Here is a 20,379-nt window from a genome sequence, read left to right as displayed (position 1 = left end):
CAGAAGGTTTAGTTGTACACCATTGACAGTAGCCAGGCTGATTCAACGGTACAGGCAGACATGGAGGACACAGGACAGGCCTAGAACCGGAGTGACAACACCACTGGAAGACGGTCAGATACGGCTCATTCCTCCCCGAAACAGATTCGTAACGGCGACGGCGACGACGGCGGCGGCAGCAACAGCGTTGGGACATCCCATTAGCCAACGTACAGTACTACGACGACTTCGTGCTGCTGGAATCCGAGCGTATCGTCCTTTCCGAGGAATGGTACTGACTGCTCAAAATCGACGCCTGAGACTGCGATGGGCAAGGCAGGTTCGACGCTGTCAAGTGTTAAATTGGGGTGGAGTGCTTTTTACTTATGAAAGTCGGTTTAACTTGTTTCGAAATGACGGTAGAGAACGAGTTTATCGACGCAGACGTGTACGTTTGGCTCCGGCGTGTATTCGAGAGGTCCATCCATTCGGCGGTGGACGTGTCATGGTGTGGGGCGGTATTTGTGGAGATCAGAAGACTGATTTGGTGATTATACGGGGAAACCTGAACGCTGTGCAGTACAGAGACCAAGTGTTGCAGCCAGTTGTGCTTCCGTTCTTACAAAACCAACAGCAGGGGACATTGTTTCAACGCGACAATGCCAGGCCCAATGCTGCAAGACTGACTCAAAAGAGATTAGAGCATGCCATCAGCCTCTCATGAACAGACAAGAATTGCAGCAGGCCCTGAGAGACGAGTGGAAACGGATTCCAGTCCACGTCATCAGAAGACTGACATCATCGATGAGGCGGTGTATCAGAGCATGCACTGAGGCAGCTGGAGGTCATACACGCTATTGAAGGCAACTGTGTCGACAATGAACTTGTAGTGTGCCTGACAATGTTTTTGGGTGACATTTCAGACAACTTTTGAAAACGAAATTTCTTACCCCACCAATGTTTACCTTGAGCTTACATTACCTGTGATTGCACAATCATTCAAACTGTGGTTGATCAATAATGTGTAACCCCTCCCTAGATTATATTATAATTGACAACAATACCTCTTCTTGTTATACTTTATCGATCATGGAACTCGAAATGTACTTTCTTTTGCCGGCCAGTTTATTTGCATTTAATTTTACATTAAATTTGAATCAGGTAGAAAATTTAATATTGTACATCCCAGCGTAATTTAATGATCAGAGGTAGACCCGGTGCCGCACAAGCGCATTTCTTGCACAATGTTCAATTTTCAGAACTTATATAAAATGAAGGTGTGACAAATAACTCGGCATCCACGGGTTAAAAACCTTACAACGGAAGTCAATGATTCACATATAGCATATATCACAATATAGCATGACATCACAACAAGAAACATGACGCCAATGACGTCGAATACCAATAGAATACACAGCAGCCAATCGTTAGGGAAATGCTGGTATCAAGTGATATCACCCAACATTTCCAGAAATACAAATCTTAGCCATTTGCTTAGGAAAACGTTCATATTGTTTTCTTTATGTTTACAGATGAAGCATTCACTCATTCTGAAGGCCTTTCTCCTCTCGGTTCTCACCAGCTTCACATTTCACCCGGCACAGAGTGGTAGGCGTCTGAAATACGTTAATGCTTATAATTATGTTCATCCCGTCATCTTCGAGGTACTACGGCCTGGGCTAGACGATTTACAAATTGAAGCAATTTTGGAGACAAACAATTTTAGAAACACTGTTCCTTCATTGCATAATGTATTGTGATTGCGGAAATACACTGAATAGATAAGTTGTGGACGACGGTATGTCCAAGTATTAAACATGTATGATATGGTAAAAAAATGATTATGTATTTTCCTGATTGTTTTATCTTAGATACAGCTGTAATACACTGTCCTGACATAGCCTACTTGGATACTTCTGCTCAAATTACCTGTTCCACGCCTGGCAACTTCAATAGTACCATTTATCAGTGCCCATGCGGAGCTGCGCCACAGTGTTCTGTGTCAGGCTGCACCAATGTATCAGGATATAATGCAAGAATCGTCAACCAAACACAGACTGAACTCACGATAATCAGTGTACAGCCACGACATTCAGGGAACTGGTCATGTGCTGATGGAGGAGATGTTGGAACAACGTTTTGTCTTCTTGTCGTCGCAAGTAGGTAGACCCGTATATAGAATAATGAGAAATAGTAGGTGAATAAAAAGGAAAAATGATTTCCAAAAAATATAAAATATTTATGCATGTGTTCATGAATCATTACCAAATAGTGATGATACCATTTGTTTGAGAAAAGGTGAGCATATCCTGAACCACCGTTGTATGAATGGAATGTAAAGAGTTAACTTTGTGTGATATCACCAATGCCTTCCATGTATTGCTGCATTCAAGCAGATGGATACGTGACACGCATTATCCATACATTGGTTGTTGTTTTGCGTCACTCTAACCAACTTTCCAGCTATATAACTCCTGCATGTACATAGTCGAGTTTGGATCAAACAAACCAGTGGTGGATATTATGAGCAAAGGGAATCAACGTGCTAGTAGGAGAATACACATCACATGTCATCTATGAAAGCATCCAACACAGAATACTGTGAAATAATCTAAGCTATAAGAAATTGATTATTCTGTATCCATCTTTACACATAGTCCGATATGCTTGCCGTACACGCCGACTATGCTTGTCGTAAAAGGGGACTATGCTTGTCGTAAAAGGCGAGTAACGGGATCGGGAGGTCAGGCTCGCTGAATTTGTTGATGCATGTCAACGATCCCAATTGAATGGATCGATGCTCATGATATTAATCACTGGATTGGCTGGTCCAGACTCGATTTATTCACAGACCACCGTCATATAGCTGGAATATTGCTGAGTGCGGCGTTAAACAAAAAAACAACCAGCCAACCAACTAAAATAATCCCGATATACTTAAAATGTTCAAGCAGAAAGTCAATGTTATAGAGTTTTTCGTTAAGGTAAATAATTCAAAGTCTTTGAAACTAAAGGAGGATATTTATTTTAGTTCTATTACATCACTTAACCTTTTTGTAATTAAAATGCAACTGATGTCATAACTTAATATAGATGTGACAATAATGATCAAAATGAAAGTTGCGGGATTCACATATGTATACAATTATTCAAAACTTTATGTTTTAGAGATTTCATCGGTCATCATAACCAGTGATGTGGATGCTCATTCACTGAACCCGGGTGATAGAATATCCCTCACAGTGGACATTCGAGACTACCATTGTTCTGAAGTTAATAACCTAACCCTACAGGTCGGGAGTGTTACCCATACGATATGTAATACTGTGAGAAACGGTACCATCAAAAACCTGACCCAAACTGTACCCATCAAGGTGACACAAACACACTTCGGGGACGTGAAGCTTGTGTTTGTCTGTGGACATCACCAGTGGAATATTACTCCTGAAGGTGTAAACGAGCTACAGCAGAGTAGTAAGTATCATTTATGTCGTGATCCAGCTGTACGTCATATGACTCAAATATAATTATGGCAGGTAACTTGTATGGTTTATCTATGTGTGTGTGTGTGTGTGCGTTTGTGTGTGTGTGTGCGTTTGTGTGTGTGTGTGTGCGTGCGTGATAACATCAACAAAGAGCATGCACTAGCGGTGACATTACATTGCAGTTGGACCCGTGAAGATTCCGGGGTAGAATAGCTCTTCAGCAACCAATGCTTGCCGTAAAAGGTGACTATGCTTGTCGTAAAAGGCGACTGACGGGATCGGACGGTCAGGCTCGTTGACTTGGTTGACGCATGTCATCGATCCCAATTGCGTGGATCGATGCTCATGATATTAATCACTGGATTGTCTGGTCCAGACTCGATTATTTACAGACCGCTGTCATATAGCTGGAATATTGCTGAGTGCGGCGTTAAACAAAAAAACAACAACAACATTGCCATTGCCATCGAAATAGACATCGTACGTGTTGTCTTCCGGGTTGTCATGGGAGCAAAACAATGATATGGTCAGCTTGAGAAGTGTAAACAGTTTTCAATTCATTTTAGGTTAACATCGATCAAACGATGGCCCTTTATTTTACAAGGATATTCAGAGGACCATATATAGGCCTATAAGTGATCATCCTTCAGACACCACATTTTGTCAGTTAACGAAGGCAATCACAACAGACGTGTTCTGACACATCACATGCGTCCCCTGTGCTATTTAAATAGCATAGGTAATGAGTATTTTCAGTAAATATTTTTTTTAATTTGAAATTTACTTGATACAGGTCTTTTCCATTGGACGAGAGGTGGGTCACATGACCGCAAAATCGACGTGCATACGTGTATGAACGACACAATTTGACGTTCATACGTTTTTTCACGAGACCATGTTATTGAAATGACATAAACACTGACGGACTACATCCATATTCCTGGGGAAACCCCTGGGAATTTCCTAGCACGAAAACATACATAAAGTGTCCTTTCTGACCATTTAGAACCTTTATTCTTGGTCTCAGCGTTTCAGTATACATTGAGAAATGTCAGAGAGCGTGACTGCATGATTGCTCACGAACATCCTCGCTATGGCCTATCCTAATGAACAAACGAAGAAATGCACATCTAAACTATCGTAGTATCGACTCGATCCGTGTCTTCGGCTGAGACTGACCGTCTCCAGCAATCTATTAATTTACCTTAGTGTATGTTTGACGCATATTTACTCACCTTTCAATGATCGGCCAGTTGATTAATGATGACTAACACATTTAACCGCCACAGGTTAATTAACAACTTCGGAAATCTCTCCCGTCACGTTTATCGTGTCGGCCATTTTGACGTCGTGTAGGCCTACTTGATGTAAATGTATTACGCGCTGTCACAGTGACTGACCTAGTGAAAAGTCAATTCTTATTTAAATAGCATAGGTAATAAGCCTTTTCAGTATGTATAAACAAGGGCTTGCATGTATGGACATCTCATCGTGTCATGCTTTACTGACATTATTCTAGGGACAATGTATAACTATGTTGAATACTGAACATTGACGTCACGCCTGATGACAATTCTCGATGGTCTGTGATAGTGGCATCGGAATCTCCGATAAAGGGAGTCTCGGGTTAGTTCCGCGTGCAGAGACACGCCATTGCTAACTACTGAGGATGCAACAGCAACACCATGACGATAGGGATCGTCAACTAAGCAGCAGTAGGCACCTTACTTTGCCATTTAACACTGACATGAAATGATTAATTTGTCAGACTGAATGTTGTGTAACTGTGAGGACGTGATATATTGCCCATCTGATAATTCACCTCATCCTTGACATAATATATTGTGCAAATATAGTTGTCACCAGAACTTATATATTTAACAAAAATACACATTATTAACTGAAAATATGTGTATTGAAAATAGCACAATATATTCTGTTACAGAAACTAATGTACAAACCACTATTGACACTTATTGTTTCTGTAGGAAGCACCCCAACGCCCACCGATGATTCAAAGCTGTTAATAGTTGCAGCAGGAGCCTCTTTGACTGTTGGTGTCATCATAATTATCACTATCGTGGGCTGCTGCTACCGCTGTAGAAAACAGGTAAATTCAGCTGAAAAAACACGAATCAAACCTTCCCTTTGCTCCTCCCTATACATCTGTGGGAGGGCCGGCAAATACGGCTTATTCCGACGTTGATGTTTTCACCGTAAAATTAAGCCAACAAAGCGCTGTCACCCATTACCATTGAGTAACATTGAGAGGTGGTGAAGATGTCCATGCAGCCACAAGAAAGGATGAGTTAATTCATGTAGAGGCCACTGTACACCATATTTTCCTGATGTAGATGAACTTGATGTCCCTGCTAATAAAACCAAGAACATAAAGCAGAATGACCAATACGTCTTGCCATAGAGGTGAATGACATATGTTCGAAACCACTGTTTTGGTTTTACTTTGGAATCTCACACAGACCTGTCAAACCTTTCCAAACCTTACAAGAGAAAGCTTAACATTTGTGTATAGTCTCCTAGCATACTGTAACTGAAACAAACAATATATCGATGGCTATTCCTTTCAGCAGAATTTCTCAAAAGACCACACTTTGTTTCCCTTTTCGCGAGAGTGACTTAGTGTAGTGCAAAAGCGCCCTTTCTCACAAATGCAAACAAACTGTCCAGCTCGTTCCTGGCATCCGCCAGCTAAACCTATCACTCACTCACCGGTTTGGTTTTGAAGCAATTGAGCCCATCTTATGGTTTCGTGTTGATACTTTATTTTGAATACTATCGTGTTGTTATATAACATGTATTGTATTTGTAGCCTTAAGTGGCAATAGTTTGGAGACACACATACAAGCATTAGTTTCATTTTGACTGTAGGAGAGCACCATTTTGGTTTCTCTAAACAAAATGAGTTTTTAAAATGAAAGTACAATGTAACTTAATCTGGACATGTTTTAACCAATCGCCTGTCTCATTCTGTGATTTAGTCATGTTTCGTAATGAAGATAATACATTCAATTTGTTCATTTTGGTTTTAATAGAGGTAGAATGTTCAGGGAAATATGTTCAGGCTAAAGTTAACCAGTTTATATTTTGTAAGAACAAACTATTGCGCACTGAGCGATTATCTTCTTTAGATATAGGCGTAGTATAGAGCTTTATCACGCACTGACCTTGCAGTGCTGAACATCGTATCTTATTCACTGACAGTGAGTGATTATCTCCCTTACCCGAATAGCTCTATTTCTCAGTACCTTTGCAATGTATCGTATGCTATTCAGGCAGCCAGCGAGAAAGGTTTCAACGAGGAATTCAGTTCAAGCATGTCACGAGGACTCAATATTTCTCCCTTCACACTCCTACTGCAACTTATAGTTTAACGCGATTAAATACATGTAAAACAACGAGTTTTATATGAGAAATTTGAATTCAGTTTTCTTTATAATCACATGTGTGGTGCCTGCTGTGCACAGTTAAGCACAGTATTGTTGCAAGTAGTTCATTGTATGTAATGTGTGATACATTCATGCAGCGGTTTACGGTTCTGCATGGTTTATTGCTTTGATATTTTTTTAAACTTCCGACAGAGATTTTACAACCTTATATGTGCTTTACTTCTGGATACATAGGAAATCAGGTTGGAACGTAGGTTGCACTTATTTTCCTAAAAAAATAAAACGTTTGCATGATACATTCACGATGTTTTGTTTGAACATAGTTACATAATTCTAAACAGACTTCAAATATAAACCCGTAATCACAACACAAACCAGGTTAACCAAACGGAACCGTACACAAGAGTAATAAGTGAGTAAGGTGGGTGTAACGCAACTTTGAATAGTATTCCACTTATATCACGGCGTGTCAGCTTGACGTGGGAGGAAAGCCCGAAGTGATGCAGGTCTTAGACGTTGACCACTTTGGTGAAACCCACGAGCACAGGTATTAATGCTGACAACATAATCGGGACAAACCGGAATTCGAACACACTGTCATAGGTTTCCGGAGTGTCCAAGGGACACAGTTCAGCATGGTGAATACAAGGCAAATGGGCAAACCGTGCCCCCGTACACAACTGGAACAAAATAGAATACCACGAAGATGTTTTAAATGAGATATATATTGCGTAACATTCTATGAAGAAACAGTGTCAGTATTACACTATCACAAACTTTAAAATATATGCACAATAAGTGCAAAACACACAGGTGCATTCCGAATAAAAAGGATGTACTTTAAAACGATTTTATTTTTAAACAAGTATAATGGTATGGAAACACCATAAGAATTGAGCAAAGCTATGGAAAAGTTGAACATACAAGGAATTTGTTAATAATTGTAGATATGATAACCGATCTTGGAAATTGTTTCTGTATAACTGTTGGTAAAAATTATTAAGAAATGTTCCTTTTAGCAGAGTGTGCCAAATTGTGTATCGTGATTGAGGATTATTTGTGATTCTCTTTCTTGGTTGTGTTTTATACAAGACATTGCACAATGCTGCTCATCTTCTAAGACATCACATGTTTTATAGAGACGTTGTTCCAATTGGGTTAGTGTTTTGTATATCTATCAGTTTAATTTTTTAGTTTGTGATAAGTTAAACAAACTTTTGAGAAATGTGACCTATGATCTTTCTTTTTACAATATGTAAGATAATTCTCAATATGTATACATGACTTGACTAACCTGTGTGTTCTAAACTTGCTGTTGGATAAATGGATAAAACATGATTTACAGTGGATTCATTACATTTTTTTGGTGTTTACTGTTTCAAAAGGGTTTTGTTATTTAACGCAGCAAACAATTTGACCAGAAAGATTGATATTTGCTGCCAAAGCATGTTCTTAGAATGACATTTCTTGTGTTATCTATATCGGACTTGTAATGAATAATTTCATATATTACTGGTACTAGTAGTGGGCCTAGCTACGTGTTTTTTTGGCCTTCGTATTACTTGTGCTGACCATTTAAAGCAGTGTTTCTTTTATTGTGATTTCCAAAGATAACTAAATAAATAACAACCAATCCTCTCATCCCATTGCTTAAACTTCCATCCTCTGCCTTTGACTTTATGTGGTGGGAAACAATTGATGCTCCGCAGCAGTCTCTACTTGTCTATTTTGGAATGCTCATTGTAAAGTTAAGGATACGTTTAACAGCAATGTCGAATGAACTCAACTTGAATGTGACAAACCACGAAAGTGCTCGTGAAATATAATGTGCATACCTACGTCATGTTATGTTGGTTTTCCTCACATTCATTCTGTCTTAAGTATTTGCCAACTATAAGGCAAGTTAACAAAAAGTACCATTTTGCAGTGTTGATTGGCAGGACACAGTTAGGGGATAGAACCACCTTAGAACAGTCTCGGGGCAGACACTGTATCCACTTGACCACGAGGCAGCCTCAGTATACGAATATTTCTCTTAAACTTCATTCTATTGACCTGTTTCATTTTGTGAACCGTTCCCATGTAGGCGCTGAGATCCGGAAACGTGATATCCGCTACTGCTAAGGCGATGCCTTTAGAACAAGAAGTAGCTGGACTGCGTATTAATCCTGTTTATATAGGATCTCATGCGCATGTAATGGAAAGACAACTTGACAGTGCAGCCCAAGCAGATCCTAGCACACGTTTGGGAGGTATGTACACTCTGAGGGTATGATATAAGGGTTGATATACACATTGTTCCAGAGGGGAAGGTGTACTTGTGCCACTCTGTAATAAACAAGAACAAAATGTTTCTTCTTATTAAAATAGGAGAATCGCAAAACATGTGCTACATATTATGAATTCCGAAATAACTGCTTGAAAACATTTCGGAATATGTGTCACAACCATATCCAATCTGTGTCTAATTAGGATACAAGGGTGTAAGTGTAAATTATAAATGATTGTTGTGTACTTCAATACAATGCCAAAAATCATAATGCCCACATGTGTCTGTTTTCTATTGACAGGCGTGTGTGCAAATTATTTAAGACAACATGTTAAATTGCGCGACTCATTGTCTTCTTATGTGTTAACTAAAGTTATTTCGGTGACTGAAATTACGTCTGATAGTGCTAATTTATTGATATAAGGATTAACATTCCCTTTTCCGAAACAGCATGTAAAGTAATAAGTAATACACAATTCAAATGCCTATCAATGAATTGGGTTCACCTGGGGGTTACATAGAAGTTGTAAGACGAAACAAATCAATTCAGGTGCACAATTGACTTGCTTTTGCATGTGATTGTGACGTATTTCACTGGCGGGGTAGCTAGATAGAGATATTTAGCTTGCATATTCTTTTTTTGAATTTCATTTTCAAAGAATCAATATATTTTCAGAAAGACAAGTCACAATGTAAAACAGTTTGTACTGTCTATTTTTCTAGGTGGGGATTATCCTGAAATGAGAGGAGAATATGTTGGTCTGGATAGAAATGCTGCCCAACTTTCAAACATCTATGAACACCTGAGCAGTTATGAACAAATTGGTAACCTGTGAAGTGCTGGTTTCATGCAAAGTAACGGGAATCTATCAATATCAATACATCTTCACCTTGTTTGAACTTCAAGAAAATAGTTGCCCCTATTTGGAAACAATATTCACAATTAGTAATAACATTCAAGACAATGTGTCCAGGGACAATTGAGGTTTTACGTTCAACCGTTAAACAAGATAGACACAATTTTTATGGATAACAACTTCTTTAATACTGTAATCCGTCTTGTATTTTGTCATCCGTCAACTTCTAAGTAATGCCTATCAAACAATTTAACCGTTAAACAATATACCATATACACCTGTCCGTTATGGTGTATTGCTATATTTTGAATACAGCATAACATTATTTGCCTTGGTTAGAAGAAACAAATGCTATCAAATTAATAAGAAAAACTCTTCAAAAGTCATTTCAAGGTACATAATCTGTCCATGTGAAAGCCTTGTGATAAATATAATGTTGGATGCCATTTCCAAATTTTGATCTCTTGATCGAAACGTCTTTCTAGATATTTTTATGACAGCATTAATAGGGAAATCTATGACACTACACTACTTTATCCACGCCACGATGACCGATAATATATATAGATAAGAATATCATGTTTGTTATTCCTTTACTTGAGTTACCACAATCCAAACTAGGGTATAAACATTCAATTGTTTTGATGACAAGTGGATGTCCTTAATCTGTTGTGACGTTTCGGTATAGATACTAACGCCTATATGATATATGTGTGTCTGCACCAAAACTTCACAAGAGCGTAAACAAATTCTCACAACTGTCTGTACAATGACATGAACATGTGTTCAGTGCAACGGAGTTAGGGTGTAAAATAATCTACTATGTCACTGGTTAATACTTGATTCTGATTGATCAGAACCGGGTATCGAATTCTACTCGATACCTCAAAATCATTATGCATTTTCACACAAAAACCTTGCGTATGAAGACATCAATCTATCGACGGCATACGCATCAATAAGATTAGCAATGACTGTTGATCACAGCTCATCGAACACAAATCTGTTTCAGAACACATACATCAGTAAAACACACACCATCCACTTTGTCGGGACCACACATTCATCAGTCACAAAAATGAGCAGTGTCTTTCATGTCGTTTGCAGCTTAAAAACGGCTATATTCAGCCATATTTCAAGGTGCTTTCATAGGCAGTGAGGTTGAACCAGCAGCCTCATTTCCACCTGTATATCATCACGTTAATGTGAATATAATTACGGATCTTCTGGGTGCATGACATGTGTGTGAATGTTTACCACTATTTATCATATATTAGATAGATTTCTCGGCAGGATAAATCAAAGAGATAAAAACGATATCCGTTGTGGTTATATGCGGATAGAGGTGAACATATCAAAGGTAATGAAGGAACTACTTTCAGTGTTTATAAGCAAACATGGCGTCGTTTGAGTTCAAATAAACCATCTGCAATCTGGAGAAACTACTGAAATAATTTCTGCCATTATCCAAAGAAAAGTCTACTAGAATGAAAATCAGTGTTTAACTGTGACGTAGCTAAGGCATTTTAAAAGGTTGGGCAACTTTGGAGATGAAAATTGCGAAACAATTCAGCGAGGACACTAACATAGTTGGATCAATTTCCACATCTGTCCTTGCAGACCTCTGCAGATTGGAAACTTTTTTCCACATTAAAACAGTTGGATTTGATCAAAATATGTCCGAATTGTTCTTTTTTGTCGACGTGTGTATGTTGCCGTTTTTGTATATATTTGTTTTAATTTCCTTTTTAGGTTTTTAAATATTTGTGTTATATATACCTAGTTATTCGTTGTTCAAAGTATATCTGACCTGTTTTACCTAATAATTGCCCCATGGTCAGAAGCTTCATATGCTGATTGGCCAAGCTAACACCTATTGCTAAACTGCATGCTTTGATTACAATGCATCCTCTCTCAGCACATGAGCTGACAGAACTGCTTAGACAAGCTAAGCATTAAGATATCATCTTGAATCAGGTGAATTAAATGGTTATTATCGCTATTTTGTGTTATATTGAAATAATACAGTATGTTTAAAGTGTTATATTAAGTAAACTAAATGTATGCAATCTAATCGTTATGACTACATTTAATGTAATATTATAATATCATTAATGTCTGTCTGAAAGTATTGTAGATATTTATACAGAATGTGCACGTGATATGGATTTATATTGTGTATACATTGTACAGCCAAGGAGTTATTTTCCTTGGATGTCGATCTTGTGTCGCATGTATATCACTGTATATGTTCTAGTATAATCGTTTTGCATACAGTCTATCTAGTGATTTAATGGATGACTGATATATGTAATACTTACTTGTAATTAGCCCATGCTATGTATCTAGCATTGATGATAATGCTTATCATATTATGTAATTATGTGTTTCAGGGTGTCTGATATCTTACATCCTTGTTCTTATGCATCTCATCGCAATAAAGACCTCAACCAGTAGCATGTGTTTGTTCACTCTATAAAGGCGTGCACTAAACTGCTACATGTACATCAGCTTGCACTTCATAACGTTAGGTTACATTTTTGACTGAAACTGCTCGTGTGCTAAGTGATTACTGTAAAACTAGCCATCACCCTATGCATGTTTGGTAACGGTGTATGAATCAAGATTGAAACATCTACAACTATAATAAAAAATGTTGATCATCCACGCTACAATGTCATCAGATACATATCCACATTCTAAATGTGTATCAAACGTATTGTGCGATGTCATCATAGCTGCAATATTAATTACTGCGGTGTAAAACAATAAACAAAGATACAGTTCTCACAAAGATTCAAAACCACACTTTACTGTGAAGAGACAAAGGGAGGTTCTTCCCCTGTGACATATTACATTGTTTTCCGAAACTAGGCTTATATATTCAGTGGTGTTTACATAGTTGCCAAATACAAAGGTAAGCAAAACTATGTACATTCATTTCCGAACAAAACCAACATAAATTGCTGATACAGAAGCAGCCAATGATTATAGGATTCGAAAATCATTATTGTGTCCTTCGTTGATGCTACAGCAACAGAGACCTTCCATTGTCTTCAACCATGACAACTGTAAGGCTGCCTTGATTGTCAATGCTACACATACACAAGTATGCCACATTCATAAGTTCATTGACCAATAACCTGCTTCCATGGATCAAATAAAGCAAACCCTCCCTTTCCTTCGAGGAGAATCTGAAAGTTTATGGAGTGACGTATGAGGTGAGGGGGTTTATTGCACTTATATGGCGATGTTCATGCACATGTGTGTGTGTCTGCTTGTGCTTGTCCGGACTTTTTCCCGTTTCATAGAGACACTATGCAACAGGTAACATGCATATGCAAGTCATGATCAGATACATATTTTCTGACTCAGACCCACCCCATCTTTGTTTCATCCCCTTAGTGACGAGAGTCGGCAGGGTAACAACGGGAACCACATTTTAGCGTCATGTGGTATGATAAAACCAGCGGATCGAACCACCGACCTTCCGCTCTCGGGGCACATGCTCTATCCACTATGGGACACCTGTCGGAAAACATCGGTTTCTAACAGTATATCCTGGATTTAATGATGGATCATGTGCCTCACTCAAGACATTCTGCCACTGATACCTGTGATTCACTAGATTCAGGTCTACTACTAGGATTACTTGTTGAATCTTACCAATACGATTTCCTAAATTCCAGGACTTGCAGATGAAAAGGACGCGACTTATACCTTATATATCTTATCTGATAGACAACGTATATCGTCTCTGAGAGACTACTTACATTCACATTTAGCAACCTATACCCTATTTGAGAAATAACTTATACCACGCCTGTATATCCTATCTGAGAGACGTCTAATACCATACCTGTGACATGGATTTTACCCTATTAGAGTACGATATATATTCTATCTGAGGGACAATTTATACACTATTTGGGAGATTAAAGAAACGACTTATATCCTACCTGTGACATGATATACATGTTAACGCTATCTTACAGACGAGGTTGACCCAATATAAGAAACGACTAATACCCTGCCAAAGAAACGATTTATACCCTATCTGAAAGATAATTTATGCTCTTTCTGAGAGAAGAACTATATTATCTCTGAGAGTAAAAAAAATACCCAATTTGAGACATTTCTACCCTTTCTGAAGTCAACTTATATTGTCTCTGAGAGACGACATACTCTCTGAGAGACGACTTATACCCTATATGAGAGACGACCTATACTCCATCAGAGAGAGAAGTTATACCCTTTCAGTGTACATAATAACTGCTTCGTCAGGTGAATAATTGCAATCAGGCAGAGAACATATCTTTATACCTATAAGGACATCGAAAGGTGGAAACGTAACGCTGATAGGTGAAACGCAATGGACAAATATAAGCCAACAATTAAGAGTAAATAAGCACTGATAGTTGAAGGCGATGGACAACTGAAGCCAGGATGTGTATTAACACTAATTGGTAAAAGGCAATGGACCCAGAGTCTAGCATTCGCTCTGTAGATCAGTTATGGCGAACGTATTTAACCGCGTTGATCTCTCTGGCGAGCGAGAATGACGGACATAAACATGCATTATGCGTTAAAGACGTGTTTAGCAAAAGGCGTGAGTAGAACCTTTAAAGTTAAACATTCTTATACACGTTTCAGAAGGCTTTAAACGTATTTCCAAACGTGCTACGAGTCGCACTCCTAAAACTATGCAGAGCGATAGGGGAAGAAAATTGATAACAAAGCGTTGAAACATTCCTTAAAAGGAATTGGGTGTAACATTATTACAAAAGTCAAAATATAGAGGGAACTGGGCAGTGGGTGGAGCGATTTCAAATAAGGCTTAAAAAACGGAGATAGCGCAAATACTTAAATGAAGGTCAAGATTTAGTGAAAGGTTACAGTTCCAGTTATCATAGAACGATAGTAAGAAAACCTGAGGAAGTAATTCCGGGAGATTTGTTAACAGAAATTGCATCAGAAATATTTTATTTTATGAACGTTTCTCGAATTTACAAGTAGGGACTCCTGTCCGATAAATCAAAGCTAATATGGCCTTGTGAAATATAGGTAGCGTCGTTTCTGGAAGATTGAATGTGGCATATAAATTAAGGGATTACGCTGGAAACAAATTAGTCAGAATGTTTTATCACTGTGACCGATGCCATATCAAACACAAAGCAACACAAAGCACATTTCTGTTCATTAAAACATAATATTGATATACATTTAATTTTTCAAGTGTGAAAATTTGTTATTCAAAGTTGATGCCGAGCGCCGTTTGTACAGATCAACTGGTAAATATTTAACTAATTGTTGAACGTCATTGATGGCATAATGCATATGATGTACTATATTCCAAGTTTTCACAAAGGGAGCGTTATTCGTTAGAGTGCCAAGTTTTAAACTGCTCATACTGTTTATGCATGAGAAAATGTGGCCCTGAGCGTTTGCCGCCTAATACACGAATACCTAATACGTGATTATTTAGCTCTATTCTACATACATCTACTTTACATGAGGAGAACGACTTGTGCCGAGCTTGTGTCGCTCAATCGATGTATACGAATATTTGTCACGCATGAAAGAAAACATCATTGCCATCGTACGTGTATTCTAGAATTCCATACTTTTAAGAAGGCCGTGGCATAGAAACTAGTCGAGGTCAGGGATTATGTAAGACAAATATTTCAGCATATTCCAGATCAGTGTCCCAATTGGATGTACTTTGAAATGCCAGGTATACTATTTTTGTATCACATCTTCACAAGTATTGAGGAAACCGTCAGCAGCATGACATTTATCCACATTGGGATAGGGTCAGCAATACTTACATTATGGGGAAATTCCAAGCTGTATGATGCTTCAAATGCAATATTAAATTTAAATTTATGCAATAAATCTTTATGTTCAGGTTCATGAAAACACAATGCCTGCTGAAGATCCAAAACCAGAGGTACCTTTACACGTTGCTTCTTTCGTGTATGCTTTGAATATATATTTTGCTGTCAACTTATGCCTCGTCTGATTTTACTATTGTTTGTCTTCTATCTGATTGTGATTGTAGGGTCATACGCTTTTTGTTACTATATATTTGTGTATTCACATATTATAACTTTACAGTATAATCTAGCATTCCTTTCTTTTAAGAAGGCCAATACATAGAAATAAATCGAGTTCGAGGATTCTGTAAGACAAGCATTTCACTAGAATCCAAATCCGTGTCACTCATGGATGTATATGCAAATGCCAGTTATAATAATGTTGTATAGCATGTTCACAAGTGTGACACAAACCGTCAGTGGATTCACACCCACCTTTGGATTGAATCCATTTGCTTTCGAGCAGCAATACTAACATTATGGGGATTTTACAAGCTGTTTGATGCTTAAATTGCAATATTAAATTGATGCAATCAATTTATCTTTTCAGGTTCAAGAAAACACAATGCCTGCTGAAGATCCAAAACCAGAGGTACGTGTATACGTTGCTTCTTTCGTAAATGCTTTGAATAGATATTTTGCTGTGAGCTAATGCCTCGTCTGTTTTTACTATTGTTTGTCTTCCACCTTATTGTGATTGTAGGGTCATACGCTTTTGGTTACTATATATTTATGTATTCACATATTATAACTTTCCAGCATAATAAAGCGTTCCTTTCTTCTAAGAAGGCCGTAACAAAGAAACAAATCGAGCTCAAGGATTCTGTAAGACAAGAATTTCACTAGAATCCAAATCAGTGCCACTCATGGATGTACATGGAAATCCCAGTTATACTAATTTTGATAACATCTTCACAAGTGTGACACAAACCGTCAGCGGCTTAACAACCAACTTGGGATTGGATCCATTTGCTTTCGAGCAGCAATACTTACATTATGGGGACCTTACAAGCCATATGATGCTTCAACTAGAATGTCACATTTATACATTGCATCCTAGGTATGTGCTTTGAATTCATATTTTTCTATAGTTAATTGCTCGTCTGCTTGTACTATTATTTGAGTTTCTACCTGATGGTAATTGCGGTGTCATAAGTATTTGGTTACTATCTATTGATGCATTCGGGTACTATAACCTTCCAGCATAATCTAGCATCCCTTTCTTTTAAGAAGGCCGTAGCATAGAAACCAACGAGTTCAAGGATTCTGTAAGACAAGCATTTCACTATATTCCAAACAGTGTCCCTCATGGATGTATATGAAAATGCCAGTTATAATAGTTTTGATAGCACACTCACAAGTGTGACACAAACCGTCAGTGGATTCACACCCACCTTTGGATTGAATCCATTTGTTTTCGAGCAACAATGCTAACATTATGGGGAATTTACAAGGTATACGATGCTTAAATTGCAATATTAAATTGATGCAATACATTTCTCTTTTCAGGTTCACGAAATAACACTGCCTGCTGAAGATCCAAAACCAGAGGTACGTTTATACGTTGCTTCTTTCGTATATGCTTTGAACACATATGACCCTTGTTTTTCTCTCTATACTTAAACAAAGAAGTTGTTTTTTTCTACTAAGATCATGTTTAAACATTGATCTAAAGTGATTAAGAAGTGAAAGTCTTTCCCATGTTCTATGTGTGTTCGCAGGGCTCTGTATTTGAGCCCCATGTTAAGCATTACGTTGAAATGATGATGGTGACAGAGCATGAATATTTCTATATAAAATGTAGACCAGCGGGTGATGACAGGCTGGCACTTATATCAGCGTTAGTACAACCACCACATGTGCTTTACTTGTTCAATTCTTGTATTTGCACATGCCTATACATCTTGTCAGTTTAATGTCGTTGTTTTGTATAATAACACGGGCCGTTACAGTTCGAAAGCTAGGGTATCCCGTAGGCTATTAAAAAAGTAACAACATATGTTTTTTAGGAAACATAAAAGTAACAATAGGGATACTTGTGACAATGCAGACACGTTGGATTATACATAGTGCACGGTTTAGCATCAGTGAGAGACGCTATTATAACTAGATGTTCCCGGAGCGTTTACAGTTACACCGATTGATCATCGAAATTAATTGGTTTGCCTTATATTTCTGTTTTTCAATGCAATGTCATCATTTCTAGATCACATTAAACTAAAGCAAACACAAACAACTTACTGCAACACTTCGATTGCCAAACAAGACACTGGCTTCACTCTGTCTGACGTTTGTCTCGTTTGGTTTCTCCAAATACAGCATTCTTTCTTATCATTTCGAACCTTTCATCTTGAACTCAGCGTTTTGGCATGCATTGAGAAAAGTCAGAGAGTTTGACTGCATGTTCGTTGACGAACAGTCTCGCTACGACCCATCCTAATGTACAAAAAAGAAGAAACGCAGATCTTATTGTAGTATCGACTCGATCCGTGTCTAGACCGACCGTGACAGTCTAAAGCAATCTATTATATTACAAATACCTTTCAATGATCAGGTAATCGCCACAAGTTCATTAACAACTTCCGAAATATCTCCCGTCACGTTTATCGTTGACGTCTTGTACTTGATGTAAATGTATTATGACGCACTGTCATTGTAACTGACGAACTGAAGTAATTCTTAACAATTTACATTTGAGGATGATCATGTGTTGTAAACAGACTACAAAAGATGTCACTGTAGAACAACGCGAGAATACATTCGCTAATGTCACCTCTGGTAGTTATATTGCTGTCAGTGTGAAAAATAGTAATACAGTTGCTTATATATCTGCATCCGTCGCGGTAAACAAATAGTTATCATTATTAGAATTGACTTTCACTTTCTTCGAGTTCTCTGGAACTTGCTTTTCGCAAACTCCACACGTAATTTTGGTACAGCTTATTTAAAACCAAAGGCAAACGTGTATCTATTTAGTCTAATCTTAACAAATGAAATAGTTTGCCTTGCACCTGTTTATCGTAATGGATAGTGAGCTCCAATTTCCCCGACATCCACAATTGACGTCAAAATGGACTATCATTTTGGCTCGACATATTTAGTGATTTATAACCTTATAAATATACAAAGATTTGTATAAAAATATATTCATACAAAAAAAGCCATAACCATACGCTTTACTCAATTACACAAACTCTATATGTTTCACTATTTGAATCATATGTGATGTTTTTAAATAGTTATTATGATGTCTTAATTACTGTGCAACTTTAAGATAAAAATCTCGCCATTAATGCCAAGTGAAGCCAGAGGGACCACGGAACGGTTCTTACGACCCGTATGTATGCTCATGTTGATTCTGGCTCAAGTGTGTTATGCCTGGATACATTCTTTAAGTTACAAGGAAACTATACCGTCAGTAGGACTACTATGAATAATTTGTATACCATACGCTCAACGATTGGCATATAAGCACGCATTTGTACATGCAGGTGTGGTTTTGAAACGGAGATAAGGTTATCAACAGAAGATGTATTTGCTTGAAACCTCCCTGATGTATGGACAAGGTAACGTCTTTAGTCATCGGAATGTAATAGTTGTTTCTCATCTGCTTTCATGTACAGTACAGACACCAGACCTAGACAGTTGACCCGGATCCTTCAATGAATGTGCCTTTGAGACAAACAGTTAGGTTGGAGCGTTATTGGAGCGTTATTCATGATCAACATACATATGATGTGCTATATGCCAATCTTCCATAGATGAATTAGTCTTTTGTAGTCGGTATGGAGCCTTATTTGTCACAGAAAAATATGTAAATTGGAGTAACTATGGAGCTGATGAACTACGTTTTTTGCAGCATCATGAAAAAAACCCCGTGGCCAGACTAGTTAGGAATATTTGTCAGGCACCAAAGACAACATTTATTAACAGTACCAAACATTGTAGCCTTGCATACATTCCTCACCTAACATATAGTCCGTATCTGTAATCTAACGCAGTAAATATGCCTGTACAGATGTTTACGCAGACGAAATATCTATACGATGTGTTGTTGCTTGGCTTTTCCATATATACCTGATAACAATTTAGACATATTTTGTTTCAGGAAATTCACAGCAAGACGTCCAGTTCCACAGAAAGTACTATCTGATCATGCACAATGAAACCTTGCCTTTACATGTGGGTGTCTTTGTTTTCTGCATAGGTACCATACATAATTTTGTAAATGCATGACACGTGTTAGAACACTTCGATGTTGAGTTAAACAACATAAATTAAACAACCATGTTACGAATAACCATTCACAAGACTGTATGACTTCATGTCGAGCACTATTCCAGCAGCTACAGCCTGACAATTTGCACATGCTCTTTCAATGAAGACATTTTAAAGGGCGTACCCCACCAGTGACACCCGTCACAAGCACATGCAAAGGCAAGCCTTCGGCTCACCCGATAACACAGTGGAACAAATGGTACAAGTCAAATATAAGGAATTGCA

General features: G+C 38.0%; 1 protein-coding gene across 1 annotated transcript; it reads left to right on the top strand.

Annotated features, from left to right (window-relative positions):
- The first annotated feature begins 1,514 nt into the window (after window positions 1-1,514).
- LOC139456994 (uncharacterized) lies at window positions 1,515-20,029 on the top strand. The gene is made up of 7 exons (XM_071238452.1): window positions 1,515-1,590; window positions 1,854-2,141; window positions 3,151-3,456; window positions 5,456-5,577; window positions 16,427-16,468; window positions 17,386-17,427; window positions 19,985-20,029. Exons 1-7 carry the CDS (start codon window positions 1,515-1,517, stop codon window positions 20,027-20,029), a joined length of 921 nt encoding a protein of 306 aa, XP_071094553.1.
- The last annotated feature ends 350 nt before the right edge of the window (window positions 20,030-20,379 follow it).

Source organism: Haliotis cracherodii, unplaced genomic scaffold, assembly GCF_022045235.1.
Source record: "Haliotis cracherodii isolate W230 unplaced genomic scaffold, xgHalCrac1.p SCAF_12, whole genome shotgun sequence".
Classification (NCBI taxonomy): domain Eukaryota; kingdom Metazoa; phylum Mollusca; class Gastropoda; order Lepetellida; family Haliotidae; genus Haliotis; species Haliotis cracherodii.
This window is presented reverse-complemented; position numbering and strand designations above follow the sequence as displayed.

Bases quoted from the DNA above. Each gene is read 5' to 3' on its own strand.
- LOC139456994 (XM_071238452.1), top strand. From the start codon at position 1,515: ATGAAGCATTCACTCATTCTGAAGGCCTTTCTCCTCTCGGTTCTCACC. The intron at 1,591-1,853 runs GTAGGCGTCTGA...GTTTTATCTTAG, and splicing joins ATTTCACCCGGCACAGAGTG to ATACAGCTGTAATACACTGT. The intron at 2,142-3,150 runs GTAGGTAGACCC...TTTATGTTTTAG, and splicing joins TTGTCTTCTTGTCGTCGCAA to AGATTTCATCGGTCATCATA.